This window comes from Tyto alba, unplaced genomic scaffold (assembly GCF_018691265.1).
Source record: "Tyto alba isolate M040663 unplaced genomic scaffold, T.alba_DEE_v4.0 Super-Scaffold_10, whole genome shotgun sequence".
NCBI classification, from domain to species: domain Eukaryota; kingdom Metazoa; phylum Chordata; class Aves; order Strigiformes; family Tytonidae; genus Tyto; species Tyto alba.
The window spans coordinates 5,991,463-6,017,804 of NW_024881262.1; the positions used below are offsets into that span (position 1 = coordinate 5,991,463).

Consider the following 26,342-nt stretch of genomic DNA (forward strand, 5'->3'; position numbering starts at 1 on the left):
CTGAGATCTAACTCACTGACAGTGAGAATTAAAGAGTAAATTTCCAGCTTGAGCAGTATAACCATCTGATCCCTGTGTTAGCCTCACAATATGCTTAACAGGATTTCCACCTTCTAGTTCCTCCCAATCCAATAGGATACACAGTTCTGGAATAACACGGTTCTGGGGTAACTGCTTGCCAATGGTCAGCAGTACGCCCTTTCTAAAAAGAAGTATAAATAGGTAACGCGGAACGTGAAAGCTAGGCTAACCTTTTCTCATATTTCTTGTTGAAACAGCAAGATTTTAAGTGAATGCATCAAGCATCTTAAAAGCTAACAGCAGCTTAGGAGGTTAAATGTGAAATAGGTTTATCAGATCAGTGTAGTACTCTTGTAATTATGTTTTTACGGCCTGGTTAGGGATGGTATTGGAGAAGGGCTTGTGATGTCAGAATGGGTAGGGCTTAGCAGCAGGGATGGGGGCTAATCGAGATAAATTCAATCTGTATTTAAAGTAAAGTCAGCGTTAGTTAAGGCAGTTTTTGACATGTTAATCTTGCTGTGTTTTAAAAACTGCCAATCACATTACTGAGTCAGCTTGAAAGGAAGACTTACATTGAAGGCACACTCTCGGATCTTCATGGTGTCTTCATTTTACCCAAAACTAAGGTCTTCACAATAGATGTAAGTATACATGAAATAAAAATTTAAAGTGCTAGGTGTTAATGTAAACGGCAATGCAACATCTGCTAAGCAATACCAAGAGGTGTATGATTCTTCAGATTTTGACAGGGAAGACTTACCTTACGATAGAAACCATGCAGATCAAAGCAGACTTCTTCATCGTGGTGTTCTTTAAAAGCAGCACTGGACTGCAGAGAGTAAAGTTAGGAATTGGCAGGGGTGATACAAAAAAAAAATGTGATTAACTATGTTCTATTTTCTCAGCAATCTGCTATATCTACTCTTACAGGTATATAATTCTGCATATTCAGGTGCACACGTTATAGTTTTTAAGACCTAAACTTGATAATTTTAAAAACATTTAAATATCTGTTTCACAAATGGAGGATTTTACTCTGGGAAGACTTGTCATTGCATATTCAGTATTTTTCTAGAAAATACTGAATATTTTGAATACAGATTGAGTTATTTCATGTATATGCACAAATGTTTCACTGTCTTGTCTAACCATAACAATATATCCTTAAAAGCTAACTGGTTGTTAATACATGTATCTCAATACACATATCTTAATCTTTGTGCTAATTTATCTTTTTAAGGTACAATAGAAAACCCTCAATATTTTACAGATACTTCCTGGAGCAGTGGATTTTCTAAATCAGAATTAATCAAGGCTATCATCACACAGATATATTTGGCTGTTTTAGTCTAATGTACCTACATCAGATTTACCTAATTAAAATTTTGCTTCTGTGAGTAGCCATTGTAACAAAACCCAGTGCTAGCAGCTTTGTGGAACACCAATGTATACAGCGTGATATATAGTGTAAAAATAATATCAAAATGTGATGAGGGTTCCTTACATCTTGTTATTATCTGAATATGTGGGTAGAACTAACTGTAGACGGAGAAAGGCTTGGGCACTATTATATCGCCCTTGGAGCTAAAGTTTTAAGTTCCTCAGTTAGAGAATATGTGAATTTCTGTATCTTCCTGATGGCCCAGAGATGCAGAAAGAGTGAGGGGGCAATACTAACTCAAGTAATCTTATTATGGTTTGATCCTGCACACTGGAGCTGAAAATGTTCCGTGTGTTCAAGACGCTGATTTCTGGGTCTGTTTACAGGATCAGGTGTGCAATTTCACATGTTAATCTCACAAGAGGAAAAAGTTTGTATTAAGACTTGTGACTTCATAAATGAGTTGGAAAATAACAGTGGTTTTAATATCTGACATCTATGACTTACATATATTTTAACATACCTGCAAATATTTTTTGAGATGCATGCTCTCTTTTGTTTTGTAATAAAGCAAACTAACCTGAAATGATTAATGATAAAAACCTGCACCATCTTGTTTCACCTTAGTGGTGTAAGACACATGAAATGCAGTTTTCTGTTTTATCAGAGAATTTGGGGAAGTCCAAGGGATACTGCTGCAATATTTAATATCCTAGCTGAAGATGGAAGGTACTGAGGATTAAGTACAAGTTTCTAGGTTCAAATTCTCAGTTAGCCAGTGAAGTTAGAGTTGTTAAATAAAAATAGTTTAAAATAGTCTTTCTAAAACCCATTCCTCTTTCCACTACTTGGTTCTTTTGGCACTGGGAGTGTTGTCATTAGCACTAGTATTTCATGTTAAAGCAAGACAAATCCCACTAAAATTCAACTGCATTTCATTTGGAAATATCAACCTTGTTCTCCAATAATAGAAAGCTTGCCATCCCAAGACTTGCATTTCCAGTATTTAAAAATCACATTTAAAAAAAAAAAAATCTCATTTTTTATGCTTTAAAAATAGAAATTATTAAAAAGTAAAAAATACAGCTTAGTTTCCCTTTAACTGATCCCACTTATGCCACATTTGGCAATCTTCAGGCTTCTAAAAGAATCAAAGACAAGAGAATAATGTTTCAAATGTCATCTCTAATTATGAAATAAACCCACAAGGAAAACAAATTACATCATGCTTTTATCTCTGTGTCTATAACCGATGCAATAGAGAGACCCATCCCTTGTAAACAGCTTCTCCACATACCAGTTGGTCAGGATACAGGGTGGGTGTACAGTGTTACACACACATATGTGTGCATGCACAGAGTTTTTCTGCTGCAACCACTATTTTCATTAGTTCTTGCTTAGTTATTTTACTTAGTGTTTTAAAAGCCATAGTTAAAGCACTCAGTGTGATCCCAACTGGAGCCTCTGGGTGCTGCTACAAATACAAATGAGTATTAACACTGGTTCTGCAGAAAGCGGTCCTGTGGTTACAGCATGGAGCTGAGGGAGAAGCGTTCAACACAATTTCCACCTCAGCTGCTTACTGTCCTGTACCTACATGCCTCCGACGCCGTATCAAACAGCAGGACTGCCGCTTTTCCCTCCACCATCTGTCCATCTCACCTAGTAGGCCTTGAGGGCTCTCGCTGTGGGTTTGTGCTCAGCACAGTGCACCTCCTCCTTTGGTTTTAGTCAATGCATTAAGCCAACTGCTGCCTTAGTGACACACAGGAATAACAGTTTCCCCTTGCCCCCAGCCACTCCAGAGGGAACAAGATGAACTTCTGTTATGAACCTAACTCAGTTCCTGAAGGGTTGAGTTTGCCAATACTAAGCCTTGATTTCTTCCTGAAACCCGTGTGTTCAAAAAAAAAAAAAATACAAGTGACTTGTTGTTTGCAATCTTACTAATTAGCTAGGTCAAAAATGGTGAAACATCCACATCTTCATTTCAGCGTAAAGGCATGCAACGCAAACTCTACACGTTGACACACACCATATAAATATAGTTATTTTCCTTTCTTTAACGAATGTATTGTCCTCAATCCAGTTTTAGGATTACACTCTAATCTCAGTCTCTGAGCAATCTGTGTCCACATATCTAGGATTAGAATTTAGCCCTACAGCCTCTCCAGTGGTACCTTATGCCAACTAAGAAGACCTATTTCATGATCCTGTATGACATAATGTTGGTATAATTGCTCTCTTGCTTTCCAAAAGTCATTTATTCTGCTGACTGTGGGTTCTTGAGTAAGTACAATCTCTAGCTGCATGACTCTTAGCATAGGTTTAGGGCAAGAACCCTTGATACTAGAGTTAATAACATTAGAGTATTAGTAACATCAAAATATTTGTCTATTTTTTAAAACAGTATCTGATTTCTCAAGTAATCAGGGGACCTTTTTCTAAAAAGGGAACCAATAGAAGTAAAAATGAGACTATGTATGAGTTTACTCATATATTTCACTCATAAGCAGGTGTGCATGTTTATACTATAAATTTAACTGATTTCTCTGACACAGATTTACCTGAGCATTTTAAACAATACTCAGCTTCTTCCAAACAGTCTCTGGAGACACTGCAAAAGTATACTATACATTGGTTTTAAAAAATGCTAATTCCATGCGTTTGATGTAAATAAAAGCAGTATTAGTTAATGAAATCTTAACGCATTTAACTTAAAAAAATGTCTTCCAACAAGTCTATATTATACATAAAACTATAATGTATTTTACCAATGCAATGAATAATACACAGACTGCTATAGACATTTTGAAACTGCATGCAGCGTGATTCAATGTGCAACTGTTTCTGGTTCATGAAGTTTGTGTCTTGCCACTTCTCATCTAATAAATTGAGACAGAATTAGTGCTGGGTGAGTGGTTCTGCCTGCTGCCAAGAAGGGTTTGCTAAGGGTAAAACTCTAAAGGTAGAGATTAACTTGTCTTCATCCCTGTAATGTGCTGGACAGCCAGGATTTGTGCAATAGGATCAGAGTAGAGCCATATATGAATGTGACACTGGACAGCTGGTGTGTGTGCATATATATGAACCCTGATGCAAGATTTTAAGCTACTCTCGAATCCTAGCTAGTTATGTATCAGAAGTATACTTTCCCTATTCCCTCGGAGATCTTTTTTTGCTGATGTTGGTTTCTAATGTGCTAGTTTTTATGGAAACAGTATGAACCTTCAGTTTCCTAAATTTGACCTGCAAGTCAGAACCCCAGCTAAGTAACCAAAAAAGGTGTTTTTCCAAATGGAATGACAGACTAGACAAACACAATATCTCCTCCTGACACAGGGTTACATACAAATCTTTACATTAGGTTAAGCTAACTATTTATGCCACCTGATCAATACAATATTTCCCTGAACAGGAAATTCAGGGAAATAAACAAATAATTTAATGCAGATGATATAGACATACAAAATGTGTCCTTTAAGAATTAACACGATATTGATATTCTAAGATTGAGCTAGGGAAAAACAGATTAGCATTTCTGTGGAAACAGAACATCTGTAAAATTTTACCACAAATACCAGAGTTATTTTTATATATCTGAGAAGAAATCCAAGCTAAGTTAGATAGGATTGACTGGAACACTAGTGAAAAAAAAAAAAAAAACCCAGAATGACTTCATGGAGCAACTCCAGTGAAAATCTCATTAAGGAACAAACCCTCCTTTTGGCTCATGATGATTCAAAAACTGGGTCAGTGGAAACAGTAAGCTACAGTTTTAGTGGAAGAAGATACCAATGAACTTCCAAGTCATATTATTCTACTACTTTTTTCAATACTATATCTTTTCCATGTCAAACCAACAGACCACCTAGTCTACCTTTGCAAGGTTAAGTTGCTTACGTGGTGCACATTGCCTGAGGTGAAACTCTGTGAATCTTGGTTATCTAGTGGATAATAATCCATCAATAAATACGGATCAACTCCACTATGGATGCTGCTGTATATGGTACCCTACATTCAGTGAAAATGTCAGCATTTAAAAGAAAACCTCACTGTTGAAAAGAAAGATTTTAAGAATGGTTTTAAATAGTTTAAATAGAACATACTTCACATCCAACACAAAATCCAGACTTGTTTTGAGAACTGTACAGACTCTACAGAGAACACCACAGGTATACTGGTGCTACTGGTTTCTAACCACAGTTCCTTCTGCTTGGCTGTTGATCTGTCTGTTCTGTTGTCTGTCAGAACAGGCAGGGTATATGGGATCCCACATGAAGGTGCTGAATTTGGGTCAGAATAGATGAGTCTTTTCCCACTAGGTTTTCTATGATTCTACACTTTAAAGTTGTATCAAATAATTTAGTCACAGGTGTGATTTTAAGGGGGAGTGGAGTGAGGGGTGTTACAACAACAGTAAAAGCGTAGAAATACTAGGTAGGCGTGATAAAGAAAAGTCTCTTACTTGTATGTCTTTTTCCCACATAGGGACAGCTTCCCCAGAATAAAGTCCATTCACAACTGTGATTAAAACAGGGGATTAAAGCATTCTAGCAGTTCTTAAAAATCCAAAGTGGTACAGCTTGTCAGTCACCTGACAGAGAAAACATTGTTAGTGTTAATGTTAGCTTTTAAAACTCTTCTGCTTTACTAGAATAAAAAGGTTAAAACCTCCTATTTTTTTTCCATTGTGTCTCTCTGAACCTCTGCTCATTGCTTTGTGCCTTCATACTCTCTAGTCAGGTACACCAGGCAAAGGCCAAAGGCCAGACTGTCAGATGTTAGCACGGAGTTTAAAATTGCAGCTTTGTTTTCCAGAGTATTTACTACAAGGCCACTCACCCATGAAAGCCACCTAAATGGCTCACTGGACCAATACGGTATGGCAAATACCATCATCCGAGTTGCCATCTATTTTTTGAGCTGCTGTAAAGTTTAGTTCAGCATTAAATCGCTTTAGCGCTGAGCTTTAAAATGCTTTAGCAGCTCAGGAGCACTTTGGCAGCTCAGATGCTTTTCATGAAGCATCCAGTATCCTAAACCGCTTTAAGTCTAAAGTAGTTTAAAAAAAAAAATAAAAAAATAAAAAAAAAAAGGCAATTGGAAACATGTCCAGCAGCACATGTTCAGATACATATGTCAAGAACGAAGGACACTGCTGTTCTTGGATTTGAGAGGGTTGTCGGCTTCCAGGAAGACCTGAACTTTGGCCAGCACAGAATCTAGCATTTACATTTACAAATGCAAAGAACTTTTATTTTGAGGGAACACCAGTGGTGTGCTCCAAGTATAGCCTCTACTCTCAGTCTGATTGGCTGAAATTATTAACTTGTCTACCTTTTGGAAAACTCCTTTCGAGGCTAAGGCCAAAGTATCTTCACCACACAAGGAAATGGTAAATTCCTGAAGCACGTGAATTATATTGACAGCTTTCCTTTTAAATTTTTTGTAATTCATCAATAGGTCAAAGGCAATAAAAGGAGTTATAATAATTACTCTAATTTATAAATGGCTTGGGTAGCAAAATACAGGATTTGGCTTCCATCAGATTTTGGAAAATGAACAATTTTAAAAGTTTTGTTCTGTTTTGGAAAAGGACTGGCTGTGGAAAGGGGATTTTTGTTTGTTCCTGCTTACTATTTCTAAGGAATTTTTCTATCCTAGGTAGCTGATTTAAAGGTAAACAAATCACTTTGTGATTGGATCTGTCTTGTACTCATAACAACGGTAACAACTCAAGCTATGTTTGATCTTGCTGGTACTTGTACACCACCACTGCCTTTGCAGCGGTCTCATCTGCACAACTGGGCTCACAGCTGGATTTTATCATGCCAGTGCTGTTAATCACAGGCATTGACTTTGTAAGGCTAGAAGTAGTGGCAACATAGTATAAAAATTAAAATAGGCTTCAGCCTGCAAAGTAAGCAAGTTTGTCATAAACGTGAAAATACATGAGAAAGACCTGAGCAAAAGGGAGTTGTCAGAGTTCTCAGAGAAGGCTATCAATTTAACGTAAGAGCATTATCACAACATGCTGAAGGAAAATTGGCAAGTAAGCCATAAAAAGTCAAACCGTCCAAAGCTCTGATTGGTTTGGCCATTTGTGTTTCAGAGATCACATCTTTGTAGGGTGATTATGAACATGTACTCAGCAGTTGCCAGCACTCGGCTGAAGCAGGAGGTAGCTGCTGCAAGCGATGCGTCAGGGATGGGTTCCCTGCCATGGGATTCACATCCCAAACTAGACCCAGAAGAGAAGAGTCTGCTGCTTTTAGCAGCACTCAGTCCTCTGTTTCTTACATCTAGCTTCTCAATGATTCCTATTTTCTGGTTTTCATAGAAATGTTCAGAAAGGCATGATTCACTTGAGCTCTTTTTGGTTTTGGTAGATTCTCTGTGCTTCTATCTTTGCATTTCTAAGGTGTCCCTCACTGTTATCTTTACCAAATGCCGACTGGACTCATGGAGCTGTAACTTTCTATCTACAGGATGAGAACTCTTATGCGTTACATCTTCCACCTTTCAGAAGAAAGAATCTATTTCATCAGAGCTAATGGAGAAGAAAACTCAACTCCTTAATTTCAACTTTAAAAAAAAATAACAAAAAAAAAATCTGTGATTTGCTCTGCAAATCTAATTTGAAATAAATGTACAGATGCTCCTGCTGCCTTTAGAGCTAGCCTGCTCCTTCTGCCAACCCCTCAACTTAAAGCATCCCACACAGGATAGCTTTTTAACATCGAGGCTGTGGGTTACAGGACTTATTTCCTTTATGATCTACCTGCACAAATACTCCTGCTGTAGATCATTCCCCCCAAATCCTGAGCAAGGTATACTGTGGTTATTCATTCCCCTGGTATCAGGATCATTTGTAATCTAGTCACCTTCCTCTCAGACAGACTTAGAAATGCTCACACAATCCACCTCAGTGACACTACAGTTATTCAGCTATGCATTTGTAGTGGTTTAGTTTTTAGTCTAGATTTCTACTCTTCATCTGGCTTTATTTACCTGTACATATATCGATAATTAATATGAGCCTTGCTGTTTTTATCACTGTTTTCATCACTACAAAGCATGTTTTTTTACCTTTTTTACTTCATTTAGTAGTCTTAAGGGGTTGATGTCATTTGGAACATATTTCTACCATTTCTTTCCATCTGTTTCACTTAGTTTACAGTAGGCAGGCCTCCAAACTATTACAATTCTCAAATTAAACCAAAAGTGCCTGCCTTCCTGAGTATGAGCACATGTCACTGTTCTCAGGGCTGCTGCAAGCAAAAGACTTTGGCTTCATTATGTCCTTCTGAGCAGCTGACATTTCCCAACATCCTGACTTTCCTTGCATGGTAAAACCCAAAGACGCTGAACAACTCAGTATAAACAAGGGCAAAATTTGCATTGTCCTGAAACTGAAAGTTTCTATATGGTAACCAATACAATCCACAAGCACTGAAGGGTACAGCTGTGACTGGCAAGACTACCTGCTTATCTGAGAGATGTATAACCTGCTCTGTTTCCTTACTTTTTTGAATGTTTTATTCTTTTCTGTGGGCCTGCTGATTCAGTTCTTTACAGCGGAAAAGTTGTTGCTGCCTCCTTGCAGCATGACTCCACGAGATCATATGAGAAAAATGTCTATCCTGGGGGAACAAGGAACACTAGAAGAAAAGCACTTGTACCGATTAGCAAGTGGCATGGCAACAGGAGGTAAGCGGGAAGAAACCCAACTGCATGTTTGTTTATAGGATTGCTAGTATCTGTACAACATATAAGAAACAGACAGCAACAGGTTTAATGTCTTTAAAAGGTATCTCAAATTTGTTTTAGGAGTAACTGGAGAAACATTTCTCTTATTAAAAGTTAATATGGGGGATTCTTGGCATTCAGAATTTGGTCAAGAGAAGCTAAGCATCTGGAGAATCAAGGTCACCCAGGAACTCAGCAACAAAATCCATTGCTGAGCGTTATGATGACTGGCTCATCACTGCAGGCTCTTCTTTCTAGAGCTGCTGTCTCATGACAAGGCAGGTTCCAGCTAATAAGATTTTTCCAAAAATAAAACTGTATTAGAAATGAAAACTCTCTCAAGCACAGAACCTAACATTCATACATATTCTCTTCTGTTTAATAGTGATATATAAATTATTGTTGATTGTAAATTGTCCTTTTGCACCCTTGGCTGCTCATCCTGTTTATTTTTACTGCAGTTTGATTGTATCAAACTACATTATTTAAAGAACGTATCTGAGGTGGCAGTGGAAATGTATTCTTTTTCAGTTGCCGATTAAAAAAAAAACAGTGTGATGTGCTAACTCATACTAAATGCTGTCACTTGTAAAAAAAAAAAAGATATTTTTTTCTGATAAAGTTATACTGCGGACAGCATAAAACTTTCTAATTTACTACACTGACAACAGAACTGTATATGCTTTGTGTCAGAACTGCGGCAGAGGCAAGAGATGCTAGTGAGAAATCAGCTGATGACAGTGAACCCTCAGCTAATGGGCACAGGCCAGCAGAGAATGCAGGTGATTCCCCCTCAGTTTGAGCCTCGACTGGTAGACAGGTATTTTGCACCACTTCTCTATTAAAGCACTGCAGTTAAAGAATAACTGTGCGTGTGCTGCACCTGAGTATATAAAGATCTTAGATTATTCTTAACTCAACAATGTCATTTGCATATCTAAATGTATTTTTGTCCTCTCAGAGATCTATTACCTTCAACTGAAGTGATGGCATCAGCTGACCCAAGACAAATCCATATAGCATCCCACCTCGGACCCACAGTCCCACAGCACACAAACATGCCAAACATATTGTCCAACCATGTTTACCCAGGCCCAGGTAATGAAGCATTGTCTGCATCCTGAAAAGTGATAGCATGTAGATGAGAAAGTAAACTGCACCTACTAGTTTTTCACAAATTTATCAGTAGTATCAATACACAGTTTATTTTCTTTGGAAAAACAGTCTCGCTAAAAGGAGGCAGTCTGCCTACCAAAGATGCTAAACTGTGCCAGTTTAAGTCTAAACACCTCTCCTTTAGCTTTTGTTAAATACACTGTTTTCAGAATCATTTGCATGTTTGTGTTCTCTCATTTTCCTTTTGTATTTTCCAAGCATTTGCGTAACTAAACAGAAGGTTGTAGCTAAACAAATTAGTCCAATCAATGCTTTTTGCTACATTTAACTCTTGCTCATATATGAGCATTTGCTGTTTTAAAAGACTACTTTACTGATCATGTTCTTTAATCATAATATCACATGCCATTTTACTCATGTAGGACAATTACAGGTCCTTTTAATAAAGGTTTAAAATTACAGGGCACAGCTTTAAGGCTGGATGCCACAGCATGTCAACACAACTGTGGCACGCATGCCATGCTGCCATAAATTTACACATCACTTTATACAAAGAGGTCATATCTTAAGGTTCCTTCTTTGAGATAAATGAATAAATTCTCAATGCCACATAGATCTATAAACAAGAATTTCTGGCTTCAGCTTTCCCCCCCCCCCCCCCCCCCCCCCCCCCAATTGGGATCTCAAATAAGAGATTGCCTCAAAAGGAAATGTCATTTAAAATTACATGGCATCTAGGCTGGAAAGAGTCTTGAAGGAGCAGGTTTGCTTGGTTATTATTTTCTGAGCAGCTATATGTACTTCAAAGACACAGGTCACCAAATAAAACCACCCTGCTGTATTTTTCCTTCATGGATAATGGCAGATATACCTAACTACGGATCTGATCCTGAAAACACCTGATGCTGGACTTCATGTTTCTAATACATATTCCCGCCAAAGCAATGAACACAAATAGAATTTAACTTGAAGTCATATCAGCTTTCTGGCAAAGCACATAGTTCAAATATTAAAAAGCTTTTTAAAGTGTCTCTTCATTGCCTTGGGGTCTGTGCATTTGCTATTTACTTGAGGGAGTAAGTGAAAAGTGAATTTTTGAAGTTTTGTGGGTTTTTTTGTTGTTTGTTTTTTGTTTGTTTGTTTGTTTTGTTTTGTTTTTTGTTTTTTTCTTCCCCCTCCCCTTTCAGGATATAGCTTTCTGCAACCAGAATCCATGGAAGCTGTGGCCAGAAGACAGGAACTGATTCAAAAGCAAAATATTGCCAGGTAATCAATAGTAAGCTTTGATCTGAGGTACGTGTTAGGATTAGAGCAAAGGCAGCTGGAAGTTACTAAGTCACAGACTTTTTGTGGTTTTTATTTACAGCAATTGAGATACATTTAAGTCACCCAGAGAAGCAGAGGGCCCTTGTTTCTCTTAAGGGCTGAAGCTACTGAACTTTCTGCTTGCCCCTATTCTGTTTTTAGCCTTAAAACGATGTAAGAGAAAGAAAACCCTCAGCTCTGTTAAATACACAAACAAGCTACAGATTTCAGCCCAAGCCCTTAAACACAGAATCCAAACACCCTGAAGTTACAAAAAGTCAGAAACAAATGCAAACTTCACAGCTGTGTACTATCACACACAACATTTTAAGCCTCTACAGCTGGGCCCTTGGGGTGATTAGCTGTGTCTCCACCCTAGCAGGGTGGACAGCTTTCCTAGTTTAACCAAACAGCCTGAAAGTCCACGTGAGCATAAAAAGTCCAGTTATTTGTACCAGTTTCAGTGCGATCAGTAGCTAGTTAGGCAATCACCAGTGCCTTCCCTAACAGCCACACTATTTCCATAGAGGAATTCTAACCACAACCACTCCTGCACTGGGCTTCAGCACAGCACTGAGTGGCAGCACCCCTTATGCAGTAAGACTAAGAGCATAGAACAGATAAAATCTGAGTAGGCATCTCAAGAGAATTATGACAGAAGTATTTTGAGCTCTTCAGCCAGCAAAGCTTGATTACTGAACTCCTCCAAGCACAAGATTTGCATCAACAGTGCATTTCATATAGCTCCTGACACACAGCGAAAACAGAGGAAAAACAAGCAAAATAGCAGTAAGCATGGCCACCCCATGCACCCTCAGCCACATCAGAGCTAGTCCTGCCTGTTCAGGCTCTTCCCTCAGCCCACCAAACTCAGCAAAACCCCAACATAAAAGAGCTCAAACTAAATCCATGAGATAAGCTTTTACCCCACTCTGCTGCCATCCTGGCCATTCCCACTAGCTTCACTCTACCTTCTGTGGCACACGCCACCTTTAGACCCTGCACTTGCTCCTTTCATCCTTTATAGAAATCAGGTGTTCACAATCTCCTGTACTTGCTGCAGCTGTGCTGCTGAGCACCTGGACCTAAATCCTTGTTGCCCAAGGGACTCTACCTCACACCAAAGCTCAGTGATATCTCATCTGCTGGTCCTCGGAGGAGCAGACTATCTTATCTGTAGCAGTAGTCAGGAATGTAATGCTTGTTGCTGTTTATTTCCACCTCGAGAGCTGTGTGTGAGCAATGACAATTGGGCAAGATGGACAAGGACATCCACTGGATCTCTGAAAGCAGAAATTTAATAACTTGGAGGTTGTTGCAAAGATGAAAAGAGGGTAGAGAAAAAATCCCTGAATGTTACGGAGTAATCAGCTAATTCCTCCGTGCAACAATCATCTGAATAGATACCTTTCTGTTTGATCACTAGCTTGGCTCCAGAGAAAGCTGATGTCAGCAAAGGCTGGTACAGTGGAGACACATACTACTCCTTGTATTCTCCATATCTCACTGGTGAGCCCCCCCACCTGCTGTGCCAGGGGCAGGAAGCTCACACAGACCCTGGAGCGTTGGCTTTCTCCACCAGGAGGGAGATGGGTTCAACACTTAGCACCAGGATCTCACCCTTTCACACTCTCAGAGCCACGCTCGTGTGCCAGGCACTATGGGGAGTTACTCAAGAGACTTGCTCACATTACCTTAATCTGAATGCATGCACAGGTTCCATAGATAATATAATTCTAGTTCTTTATCACTTACAATATCACTGCCATTTTCCAGTTTTCAGTATAATTTTCTGATTGGTAATGTAAATCACTTATTTTCTTTAGTGTTTGACCCTTATGACCCTGGAGGCAGTTTTTTCCAAATCCCATGCAAGCATAATCACTGTTGCCAATATACAAATAACACTTTTGTGTCTGAAATATTATCACATGGAAGATTTATTTTCTCTTCCTTTTAGTTTACTATATATACCTGGCAGCACATTAAATATAGCTAGGTTATCATTCCATCTGCAGTTTGTGACCTCTCACGTGTAGCAATATAGAGGAGAGAGAAGAAAGGCAGTACTCTTGCCTATTCAATTATCTGAGTCCTAGTCTGCTACTGAAAAAGAGGTGATGAAGGAAGTGAGCAGCCCTAATTGCTTTTGCTCTGTGTGTCTCTTAGAATGGAAATGGAGATGAGTGCTATTTTTCAGCAAAAAGAAATGGAGAAAGCTCATCAGAAAGGGCTACTGGGTCTGGAAGCGCCTTTCCTTTACCATGGGATGCCAGCTGGTCCCATTGCTTTCCGTGGCAGGCACAGACTACCTGAAGGCCATCTTCCCAGCGACTTATATGTTCACCGTACCACCCTTGATGAAATTCATGGCAACACCATGCTCATGGCAAGCAGCCCATACCCACCAGTCAGCACGCTGCAAAGGGAGAGGGGACGCCGACCAGGGAGACGAGCTGGAAATCACAAAACTGCAGACTGTAGTGCCAATGGCACAAAGAACCAAGCTGATGACAAAACTACAGACTCTACTTCAGCTGCGGCGGATGATGAGAAAGAGGACAAGAAAGAAACAGAGGCGGAGACACCAGACAAACACGAACAAAGCAAAAACCAGACCGAGCCACCCACAGTTGCCAAAAACTGTAAAGAGTTTGAACAAGACTTGAGAAAAAACTGTGCTACTCATGAAATTTCTACAGAAACCAACAGCTGCAGCAACACAAATGAGAAGGAATCTAATAGCTCCTGTGCTGCTTTTGATGACAAGTACATGTACCCTTCTGCAATCCCATTCTCAGCGTTACCATGTGGATTTCCAGTACCCAGCAACCCATTGCTACCTTCAGGTTTGACAAGTCTCCAGATTACAGAGTGGCGTGTTGATATTATTTCGTTTTATTGATTTGCTCTCTTATTTCTTCCCTCTGTTTTAAGCAAATTTTTGGTATGATGCAGTCATGGCAATTAAGTGTAGAATTCATATGCTGCAAATAGTAATAACTAGGTAAATCCAAGCCAGCAAAGGTAAACAGTGGTTTTCCTTACCTGCAAACTGTGCTGCTGGCTGGCATAATGAAGGTTTCAGCATCATAGGTATCAGTGCTTTACTTTGCAGGACAATGCGATTGCATAGCAGAAAGTTACAAAGCAGCTTCCTAACTGTTTCAGTGCTCTGTGCCATGCACTATCCTGCTGCAATATGTCATCCTGTGTTTGTATCAGTCCCTGGGGACAACACACTTGTCATCTCTAAGTTGTCAAATTAGTAGCACTTTGAGGTTCTCTGCAGTTCTGTTCAACGTTACATTCTCTCCTCTCCTCTGACAGTCTGAAGGAAACATAGCAGGATGTAATATACTGATCATAAACCTTGTCTGTGCCAAGCAGGACAAGAAGTCCCCTTAGAAGCTGCATTCATTTAAGAACAAACTTATCCTTGAGACTTGAAGTCCCCAAGAACAGAGCTCAAGACAAAGGGCTCTCCAGCCATCGTGAAAGAATCATTGTTTCTAAAGCTTTGCAGCTCTTGTTAAATGCACCAGTGCCAGTCAATGAGCCCTGCAAAACTTCCCATTACCTGCAATGAGAACAGGCTGGGGTGTTTGTCCAGGATCATCTACCAAAGACATACTGTATCACTGAAAAATATATAATCATAGAATCATAGAAGTATTTAGGTTGGCAAAGACCTTTGAGTCCAACCGTAAACCTAATACTGCCAAGTCCACCACTAAACCATGTCCCTAAAATGCACATTAAATATTCAGTTCTTGTCTGCAAAAGGAATTTCAATTAAAATAAACAAAGTTGCAGACTGCAGTTGTGAGCTAGCTTCTCTCTTCTGCCCATAAATTTTCCATATGTCCTTCTAACTCACAGTAATCACTATGGGCTAGCAAAGGCTTGGTTCTGTTCTACTGAAATATTAGTCAAGTTAAAATAACAGTAAATTCTAAACAATCAAAAGCATTGGATAATATACTCACTAGAGAAAATACTGCAGTATGATTTGTATGTGTAGTGACTGGTATGTACAGTGCCAGCTGTAAACAAAAGAAGACACCAAAAGAAAACCCTCCAGGATCACCACTGACTATCTGGTGATTTTGATGTCTAGGACTCCTGTATCTGTCTGTGACTACACACTGCTGTTAATACATTAGGTTCAGGAGAAGTGTAAAAATTCTCATGTTAGCAGTCGTTTCCTATTGATTTACCAGCAAAGTTCTACAAACATAACATTTGTGTTTCCTCCACAAAGGAGCAGATGGCCTGATGCTGAGTGGAGAAGACATTTCTTCCATTGAAGACATTCGCAAGTGGACTGTTGATGATGTATACAACTTCATCATTAGCCTCCCGAGCTGTTCAGATTATGCCCAGGTGATTATAAACATTCATCCCCTTTTCAGGTCTTTAGGACCATCTAGATTTAAAGGTCATCAAACAAATGTAGATGCTAGAGGTTAACTGGTTGTCACAAAGTTACAAATGTAATAGTAGTTTTCACTGTGTTTCAACACATGAAGCCATTTTGCTTCTTAAGGGAAAGGCAGTCCCTGCTCTGAGAGGTTACACGAGCTTCTGCTGCAATCTGGAGTCACTGGTCATGACATATACCAGAAGGACTAGCAGTAAACAATAGTATACAAAAAGTGTCTTAATTTTTTCACTCCACATGACTTGCACAATTTTTCTGCAGATTACAACAGTTTTGCATTAGTGGACATTGGTATAACCCACCTACCACCCCTGAGGTTTTGTAGGCATCATTCAATCTGAAAAGCGAAATAGCATTAGGAATGCAAGCAGAGGGGTTGAAATCCTGTATATCCCTGGTAAAGCCTTAATAAGATCAACAGTATTCTTTCATTGGTAGTAGGCTGCTCACTTCCTAAAAATACCTCCAAAACTAAGTAACACTGAAACATTACAAAGTTCCCACTGGCCAAGAGCAAGTAGATAAGCTACAGGCAGTCTGCTGATATCAGCACACCTGAACAGGAGACTTCATGCTGCAGTTAGGAGATAAGTATGAAGATAAAACAGTAAAATTATTATTTCCTCCTTTTATTGTTTATACCTCAGGATTAAGCATAAAAAATAACCCATGAAGTCTGTTTTAGCACACCATGATATGTTTTATCATTTCATAAGATATTTAAAGACCACGTTATTGATGGAGAAACCCTTCCACTGCTAACAGAGGAACATCTCCTGGATACAATGGGATTAAAACTCGGACCAGCATTAAAAATCCGCTCTCAGGTATGATCATTAAATGTATGTCAAGATGGCAAGTCACAGAGATGTGAAAGAGTCAGAAGCTAACAGGATGAAATTTTTCCAAACTAAACCATATTTTTTCTCACTGATCAGATAACTACCATAATATTAGAAGAAAATAAATTACTCCAGCATAGTTTAGTTTTGCTTCTCTCTGTGTTACAACAGCATGCAGGGAGACAGTAAGGGGAGGTTAGAACTGACAGTTTGAGAGACACTTAAAGTGGAGTCAGGATACAACATCACTGGAGACCAGGCTTAGGTTGGAAATGGAAAAGACATGCTTGATGAATTAACTCAGTTTCACTCCTTTTTTCCCTTCCCAGCTGGTAAGAACCACTCTGGCACACATTTGCTTTTGCTCCAACCTGGCTTTTGAAACTTATCAAGTAGAGGTTTCTACAGCCTTTCTGGGAATATAGTCCTACATGTTTCAGGGTCAGGTTGTTCCTCTATGTTTAAAGTTTTCTGCTCTTATTTTTATATCTTAATACCAACTCTCTCTGTGTTTCTGTTGTTGCCTGGTTCTTTCCCTTTTCTTCAATCCCTCACTCTCTCTCTCTTCTCTCATTAAAACCACCTTCCTTGCTCCTGGCTGGCAGTTTGCCCTGTTGTCAGGCCCAGAACACCAGACCGTTTCCCAAGCTGAGTATTGCCAAGCTCCTTCCTGAAGAACCTGGGCCTAGAAAAATATGAGAGGGAAAATGGAAGAGATTTTTTTTGCTTTTGCTAACCACTGACAACCCTCTGAGGTGGTTGGAATCTCCTGGATGTCCCTGGCATTGCTACATGACAATCAGTCCTGATGTTTAACGGCTTTATCACTATCTTAAGAAGCAACTGCTGCAATTGTGCTTTTGTCTTTAAAGGTGTCTCGACGTCTGGGCAATGTGTTCTACATGATGAATCTTCCTCTGTCTGTGCCCCTGCCACCTGCTCCAGGCAAACCCCCAGATCAGCCCTCTGACATAGCCTCCCCTCTTCACTGCAACAGCAGTGGGGGTATGCTGGATAGTCCCTGCTCTCAGGACCCAGAAACTTCAAAAGCAGTGGAACAGATCATTTCAGAAAGCAGGGAAAATCCATGTGACACAGCTGGATCTCAGGCTGACTTCCAGATGATCACTTCCCAGAAAAGTTGAGCTTAGTCCAGGATATGACATGTTCTTAATAATACAGGAGCCTCTAGTCACAAAGTGTTTGAGAAGATAGCTGCAGCCCGAAACCTCTGTATGACTGGGGCTGAACAAAATAAGCTGCAAATGCAGCATGAGGAAGTGTGGTATCTGAAAGGCATGAAAAAAAAGCAACTACACATTAGTGCAATTACTTTCAAGTGCAATTCGTTGAAATGAATACCAGTACAGTTAACAGGTAAATTTAATTTTTCATTCAAGTCCAGTGTCATCACTGCAATCTGGCAGAGACTCAGAATACGCTGTCTGGTTTACAGTGTGTTCCTGTGAGCAGCTGAGAAACTACAAGGAAAAGTTACAGCTTCCACACATAGCTGACTTCTGCTTCTGTTGAACAATATTTACATGAAAAATGTATATGGAATTCATTGAGGGAGTACAGAATTACCTGCAGAATTACCTAGACTGAGGAATTTGAGTTAATTCCATTGCTGTTGTAGAAGTAAGCCTTTCTAAGTGCCTGGGAGGGGTACACAGGATATAGACAAGATACACAGATTAAACCCTGGAAAAGAAAATGCTATGTGTAACAAGAGTTTTAATTATTCAAAGGCATTCTTATCATCAGGGTTTGAATTTGCTTTGCATGATTGCACAGCTGAGATGGGTTTAGGAGGAAGCATCAGCAGACTTTGCCATGAAGACCAGTCACTGGGACAGTAACGTTCCTGCAGGCAGCAGGCTCAAAGCCACCCCGGTTCCTGCCACCTTCTGCCACAGCATCCATCCCCTCAGCTCACCTGGGCAAGCTGTGGAAAGCCCTTCACTCAGCAGCACACTCAGTGTTCTTCATTTTGGAAGAAGCCATCAATTTTAGCCAGAAAGCTCCCTTTTGTCTGCAAAAATATGGTTTCCCCTCACTTCTGCTACTGATTTCCTTACAGCAAACAAGAACCACAAAATAGTGTTTAGCTAGGGATAAATCCTCAGCATTTTATTGTGAACCCGGGTGAATTATCTCTGTTCCCTCTTTAGTGGTTTGGTCATACACTGGTCTTCCACTTAGGCTTCGGAAGTCAGTATACTTCCACTCTCCTCCTTGCAAGAACACTTCTTCATTCCAAAGGACACACAAATATTTTTGGTAAAATTAAGTTCTGTAAATGGAAAGTTGATAGATTGCAGATCTGCTCTATATTTCTGCTTTAGATTCTCTCCCCTTAGTTTAGTTTCCGTGGCCTGTTTGTGTGTTTAGATGGTGAGTGTCTAAACACACGAGGAGGGGGAGTATTTTCATATTTTAGACTGTGGGCACCTGTTTTTTTACTTTAGCCTGAGATAAATTATTTCATATCTTTGATATATTTGTGCACTAGATAGTATGTGATTAGATGTTTGCAAAAACAACTTAAGATCTTCATCTTACTATACTGTACAAACTTTGCAGCCTTCAGAAAAAGGGCAAATATCTATAGTACTCCTCTTCTGAACTAGCAAAGTCTTTCTGTAAAAGGAGTTGAACCTGACTCTGCTTTCACTGAAAACTGTCACTGACACCAATTATGGCAGTCTTGGACTCTGTGCATGTATCTCCAAATACTGTAACTGGAGTGTATGATTTCAGGGTTAATCGATAAAATCCAGTAAGGCCCAACACAAAAGCATAGTATGCTACGCAGCAAAATACTCCAAAGTTGCAGACAGACCCTGATGTAATCCCCTCCTAAGTGCTGACCTTTACATCTGTGATCTGATGAAATAATGGGAGCCTTTCCCAAGAGTTTGAATTATGTCATATGCATCACCTGTGGGTATTTTTCATATAAGGAACTATTTACTGAATACTCAACAGTGTTCCAAACAATCAAAATTATAACCTCAAGCTGGAAAGTTTAAATCTAACTCCATAAGACTGTCTAAAAGAAGTACAACAGCAGTATTAATCTTGGACTGGCAATTAGTTTGCTGTTCACTCTGTCTCAATTAATTTCAAAAAGTGTTAACCTCTGTTCTCTTCATCAACTTTTCAACTTTTTTTCATGGCTTTAAAATTTAGTAAGGCAGCTTGGAAAGCTTTATGTTGAATTTGTTAATGTAAATGTTTACTTTTTCATATTTTGGATGAAACACAATTGTCAGTGTAAAAAACCCATATTCTGTTTAAAATGCTTTTACCTGTTATTTTAACACATAACGTCTTAGATTAATTACACCAGAAAAAATGTTTTACTGTTACTGTAGATTTAACTATTGTGATTATTTTTCTTTTTTTAATGTAGACTGTTCATATACCATGAGGGAAAAAGAAAATATTTTTATATAGTAAAAGTGTTCATTAAAATTAAAAAAAAAAAAAAAAACAAAAAAAAAAAACAAAAAAACAAAACCAACCAAACAAACAAACAAACAAAAAAACAAACAAAAAAACCCAACCAAACCAACCAACCAACCAAACAAACAAACAAAAAAAAAAACCAAAAAAAAAAAAAAAACAAAAAAAAAAAACAAGGACACCAATTCTGTTTAGCATCTAAAACAATTTCTAATTTTTTTTTTGGTATAATGGATGATCGTGTTGACAATGTCACTTATCTAACTAAACCATCTAAATAATGACATCCTACCTCCTCATTGTATGAAATATTTGACTTAATTCCTGTGAGACCTTCTGCACCTTAGAAGAATCTCCGATACGTTTCCAGGTCAATGAGGCCACGAGATGTCGCTGCAAAGCTACGAGAGGTTATCTACTACCCCTCCAAAGTGAAATGCAGCACACTTGAACTACAGGTGGCCTGTTAAGAGCAAGCATATGAAGAAACTGAACTTTTTGTGAAGTAACAGCAGAGGAGCTTGACTTGAAATCCCATATGCCGGGGAAGAAAGGTTGAAACCTGCTAGTGAGGAGTGTGACTATTTTTGTAAATGGCTCAGACATGAACAATGCCAAAAGCAGAGAAAGCTGGGATGCAAACTTTGCAGTCTGGTACTACTTCTGCAATTAAAAAACCCATATGATCCTTTGCACATACTGGGCTCTTCTTCCCCAGAAGAATGACTTCATGGCTTGCTGTACTGGGGCAGAGATGGGCTGGAGCAGCCAAAATGCAGTAAGGCTGGGGACTGCCGACAGCCGCAGGGTGAAACAGGAAGGAAAGGCGGTTACCCAAACGGACATAATCGATTCTATTTCTAATGAAGGAAATACCACTGGTAATTAATTTTTTCTCTCCTACAACACTTCAGAGAGAATGAAATAAAAAAAAAAAAAGGTAAAAATTAAAAAAAAAATAAGCAGACAGACACACGTTTTCAGATTTTGATGTGTTTCAGGAATTATATTTATATGTAAACATTGAGGCCTTACTGGTTCTCAGCTGCTACATGTTCTTTTTTGACTTTTAATGCTTATTCCAGCTGCAAAGGGCTGTAGCTAGCAATCACAAGTATGTAAGAAAGCTGGCAGAGCTGTGCTACTTAATGACTTTCTGGTGCCTATGCCATCACTGCATTCATTTTTTCTGCTATGTCACTGAAATCACAATGGGATGCAGATGATGTATATTAATATGTATGGCATCAGTAGAAATGTTTCACCATCTACTTCTGTATTAATCTGTAATAGTGATGCAGTTAATGAAGAGAATGCTTTTTATGAGAAGTTGTAAAAGCATCTGATTTTGTCTGTATCTACACTAAATGTGTAGGCTCCTAGGGACAGGGACTTCCATTTCTTTTTTTTATAGGGCCAAGGTCAAAGACAAGATAAATAAAAAGGTATAGCAAACATATAACCAAATGGTTCTGTACTATAAATAACAGATTTAGGAAAGTCCTGAAAAGGAAGAAATGGTTTGTCCTTCCTACCATAAACGGTGTTTCTGACCTCATGATTGCTGTGTATGATGATGATGATGTGGAATACATATTCATATGGACCTAAACAGATAATTCTCTGCTCAATTCCCCAGGTGAAAAATGTCTAAAAAATGTTACAAATATAAAGTGGTTAGGCAGAATTCCCACCTGGTCCAAGTCAGGCAGTCATTCTAATCAAGCATACAAAAACAAGAACAGGCAGCTAGGTCCACAAAGCAACAGGATTTCAAGGCAACTCATATCCATGCCACCAGCTACTTTATAAAACTTAGTATTCTGAGACTTTATACAATTATGACTCCTCTACAGAATAGTTTTCAGAATGTTAATTTATCTTTTGAGTGTGAAACAGAAAAAACAATCACTTCCAGTTTTTAAAATCACTTATATTTTTCAAACCAAGTAGAAACTTCTCATATTTTAGACTTACCAAATACCCTAATATAGTGTTGATTGGTTGTGTAGTGTTTTTGAGTTGCCTTCAACATCAGAAAGTTTACAGAAAATCACCTAAAACTTGATACAGCCCTTGTTTTGGTACCTTGCTCTGATAATGGCATAATAAATGTCCTATCTAAGCCCTTTATTATTCACTGGAAAATAACAGGTCAGCTCTGTGAGGCTGGATGTTCATCAGGGTTCTGCTACCAGCGGTGCTTGGTTTTGATTCAGCCTTTCACGCTATAATAAATAGCTATAGATATATTGCTATGGCAATTTCAGTATAATAAGAATACATGTCACAGTAAGAGAAAAACTGACCTCTCCTTTTTCATTTGTTTGGGGTTTGGGGATTTTTGGGGTGGGGGTTGCTTTCTGCCTTTGCGGTTGCAAAGCTCTTTTCATTCTTCTGGAAGGATTTGCTCCTATACCGAGGCCACAAGAATTACTCTGTTGACTTGGCCTTTATGCAGTCCTTTACTTTGTCCCATTGCCAAATTTGCCTAAGTCTGCATTCTTCCAGACAGACATTAGTTCCGCTGCTATCCACATGTTCCTCTTGAACCAACAATTTCCCTGTTGGTGAGGATGTAAAATCTTTTACCTAGACCATAGAAAAGAGAAGCCCATTGTCTGTGTTGTATAGAGAATGATAGAATATTTTTTCCTATGGTACAGTGAAGACATGAATAGATGTTTTGCTTTATCAAAATTTAAAACCACATATATGTGCCACCTGTGTGTGTGAATTACTGAAGTAAAAATCAATCAACCAAAACAGCAAACAGCAAAAGCACTGCTGACCAAGGGGAAAAAAGAAAACATCAAGCCAACCTGATTTTCATCTTTGCTGATTACCTCTCAGCTACAGGGTTCAAACAGCTCTGCTAGAGAGGAGTGCTGCTCAGTCTGTGATTCATGGGACTCCAGCAGTCTGTAAACAGTTTGCATTGAAAGATGGTCTGTAAAGCAATCGCTGGCTTCTGGTTGAATCTGTTAATTGGAGAGATGTGAACTCAGGAATGACATTTTTATATAACAAATATTTTTAACTCCAACATTTGTAGTCATAACAACAAATTTTTGATTTTAACAGTAACAATTATTTTTTCCTAATGCTATATCCTTAAATATTACCATTCTTCTCCTCCCCTCCTGTCACTGCCAAAAATAACAGAGATACAAGCAAGCTTTTTTTATTTATTTTTTTTTTCCAAAACCTCAACTAGTTCTTCCAAAAACTGTATTGATGTATTTTCCATTTAACATATTTACGTGTCCAGGTACATCCCCACTGACTCCAGCATGGTCTGCTGGACCAGCAGATTGGCAGTGGTCCTTAGGAAGAGCTGTATGCCACTCCACATCAGGAGAGTCATGTCATTATTAGAGTTCATCAGTTATTGCTAAAATGAAAATAGATTCTTGCAATGAACAAAGCTGGTATTTGAAACAGATGCAATTAATTACAAAAGGACTAGAATCAGGATAAATTAATTCTTAGCTCAACTATGTTTTTTTGTAAATTATATGTATCAAATAATTCTGAGTTGTATAGAAATGAAAAGGAACTTGCAAGACTGGAAGTATTTAAGAAGCTTCTTAGTGAAAGATAATTCTGGAGATTTGTCTAATGAATCTTTGTTGTTCTGCTAAATTAAAAGCTAAGTGGCTAACTAAATATTTATAAGCTTCTGAGATGGAAGTGACTCAGGATATGTCTACAGTGGAGTGTGCTTCTGAGTTATGACTCATGGATTTGTGGGTGGATTTCAGCTGAACCTGCCTTGGAAGTATGTGATACTATATGGTACAAGGCCCCTGTTCCTCATATTTTAAACCCATATTCAGTGCTGAAGCTGACTGGATGAAAATGGAGGTCACTCCAGAGCCTGCAGCATGCTACCTACCATCTGTAGATGATCTAGGAAATGGCTCCTAACGTTGATGGGGAATTTGTCTATCCTCCTTGGATTCCTCTAAGGAAGCTCGCTCTTTCCTTCCTGCCTGCCTCCCTTCCTTCCTTCCTTTCTGCCTGCCTTCTTGCCTGCCTGCCTTCCTTCCCATCAACATAACAGTTGAGGTAATTGTGATTTGTGTTCTCCCCTCTCTTCCCACAAAGCCAGAAGGATGGATCCAGTGGATAAGCTTCTTCAAAGCGAACGGTTTCTTCAGCAAAACAGACACTTGCTCAGACTTCTAGTGTCGCTTCAATTTCTGTATTGCTGAAGGCAGTGTGATTCTAGAGATAATTCATGACATTCCTGCCAGTAATTCAATTGCCAACGTGTAGCCTTGCTCTTCTGGTGCATATTAACCACACCACAGTGGTAAGACCACATCATTTTAGGGACCCAGGACGACTGACACTGAGTGCCGAACAATTTGATTATCAATAGTACAAATGCCAATAAATTGCCAGGAATAAGTGAATATAGGAGTATAAGGAAATATGTACCAGAAAGAGTAGAACACCACCTAACTCTGCCTCAGAGGCCAAGAGAGGATATCTGAAGTATAAGAACAAAACATTTCAGAATACTTCCTTTATCTCCAGGTACCTATCTTGCAGAAAACCAGAGGAGATTTTTATATTTAATAGCTCATGATGCATTTTTGTTTCATTAATGTATCCAGCTGTTTTTTGAACAGTTTTCAGCATCTATGCTGCTACATTAAATCACACAGTTGGGGTAAAGAGGAGGAGGAGGAGGAGGAGGTGGGAAGAAAGGCTAATGAAATGCTGTCAGTTTGGCTTCGGTTGAAAGAGGAAACCACTCCACTTGCATGCAATGTCCTTCACAACAGTAATTTAAGTTGTCATGATTCTGAAACCCTACTCTAATCAAAATGGCAGTTGGCACTTAAGGGGCTGTGACTTTACTTCATAGTTCTGAAATGTTTCTTCTTTTGCAGCCTGCCCTACAGTTGACACAGACACTAACCTCAAATGCAAGTTATCTGAACCTTCACTTCCACTCCTTGGCTTTCTTGAGATTCAGCCACTTGCTTTTCTCGTGTTCTCCTGCCATACTGATGACTGCAAATAAACTTGTCCTGTGTAAGATTCAGACTTGACAGGGTCTGTGCTCCATAGTGGTAGGAATTTCACCATCCAGAGCCTCACGCTGGAGGACATGTTCTGCAGCCCACTTTCCATCTCTTGGTCCTTTGTTACAGATCAAGCAGATCAGTTTGCTCCCTGTGCTGCACACCGATCTGCTGCTGCATGCCCAGCTGTCCTGGGAAGAGCTCCCATAAGTTAGTGTTTCTCAAACTTCGGATGAATTAGAAACTCTATGAAAAAAAAAAAAAAAAAAAAAAAAAGAGATAATAAACTAGAAACCCAAGGCATTTTTCTGGCAGCAAACAGCTTGATGTACTGCAGATAATATACCATTCACAAAAAAAAAAAAAAAAAAAAAATCAAAATTAAGATCTAAGCATTAAAGCTGGGTTTATGAATCAGCAATAGATTCCAAGACACAGAAGGTATATGGAAAGTAAGACCTTAAATGAGCCTAAAAGTAGAGGTATGAGGGATGATGATCTGGAATGAGACCCATCATGAGGTGACTGCACTCTTCACAAGGAGGGCAGCGACCAGACGGGAGTGCAGTTCCAAACAGCCTCTCCCATAGAGCAGGGAGGAGTTACACAGCTAAAGTTCAGTTTGCACCTATCCAGGGATAGCAGAGGGGCTCTGAGCTATGCGGTGCTAAAACCCTTACTGCAGGCATTGTGTGTTATTAGCAAGCCCAAAGTTACAGATGGCTAAAGCTTCTTCTGCTAGAAAGCCTCCATTTCAGATGTGCTTTTATGTTACTGTAAGTTAAGCACATGAAACAACCGTTAAAATGATTGCCAACTTAAAAATGTATTTTTTGAATAAATGCAGTCTGCCTACTTTTTACAAGGCATTGTTTTATTGTATCCATAAAAACTTTAATTCCCTATATCTACAATTTTATCTTTTGAATCACACTTCTATAGTTCGTTCACTCTGCAGTCAGTCAGCT

General features: G+C 39.0%; 2 protein-coding genes across 9 annotated transcripts in view; one reads left to right on the plus strand and one right to left on the minus strand.

The window, feature by feature from the left end:
• LRRC31 (leucine rich repeat containing 31) overlaps window positions 1–25,358 on the minus strand; it is a 44,949-nt gene extending 19,591 nt beyond the window's left edge. The window contains exons 1-4 of the mRNA XM_032986512.2: window positions 25,269–25,358; window positions 23,158–23,316; window positions 785–853; window positions 597–652 (exon numbers count right to left, since the gene is read on the minus strand). The gene's annotated coding sequence lies outside the window, so the exon portion shown is untranslated. The remainder of the gene's footprint in view (window positions 1–596; window positions 653–784; window positions 854–23,157; window positions 23,317–25,268) is intronic.
• SAMD7 (sterile alpha motif domain containing 7) lies at window positions 543–25,606 on the plus strand. 8 transcript variants are annotated; one of them, XM_032986515.2, is made up of 9 exons: window positions 543–665; window positions 8,977–9,118; window positions 9,851–9,977; window positions 10,119–10,255; window positions 11,461–11,539; window positions 13,748–14,436; window positions 15,843–15,964; window positions 16,739–16,849; window positions 17,737–20,206. In XM_032986515.2, exons 2-9 carry the CDS (start codon window positions 9,016–9,018, stop codon window positions 18,007–18,009), a joined length of 1,641 nt encoding a protein of 546 aa, XP_032842406.2. In that variant the 5' UTR covers window positions 543–665; window positions 8,977–9,015; the 3' UTR covers window positions 18,010–20,206. The 8 variants fall into 8 exon arrangements, with proteins under 8 accessions (XP_032842406.2, XP_032842408.2, XP_032842407.2 ...); XM_032986517.2 differs by lacking the exon at window positions 543–665 and having other exon boundaries at window positions 8,073–9,118; window positions 17,194–17,840; XM_032986516.2 differs by lacking the exons at window positions 543–665; window positions 17,737–20,206 and adding an exon at window positions 25,240–25,606 and having other exon boundaries at window positions 8,074–9,118.
• The last annotated feature ends 736 nt before the right edge of the window (window positions 25,607–26,342 follow it).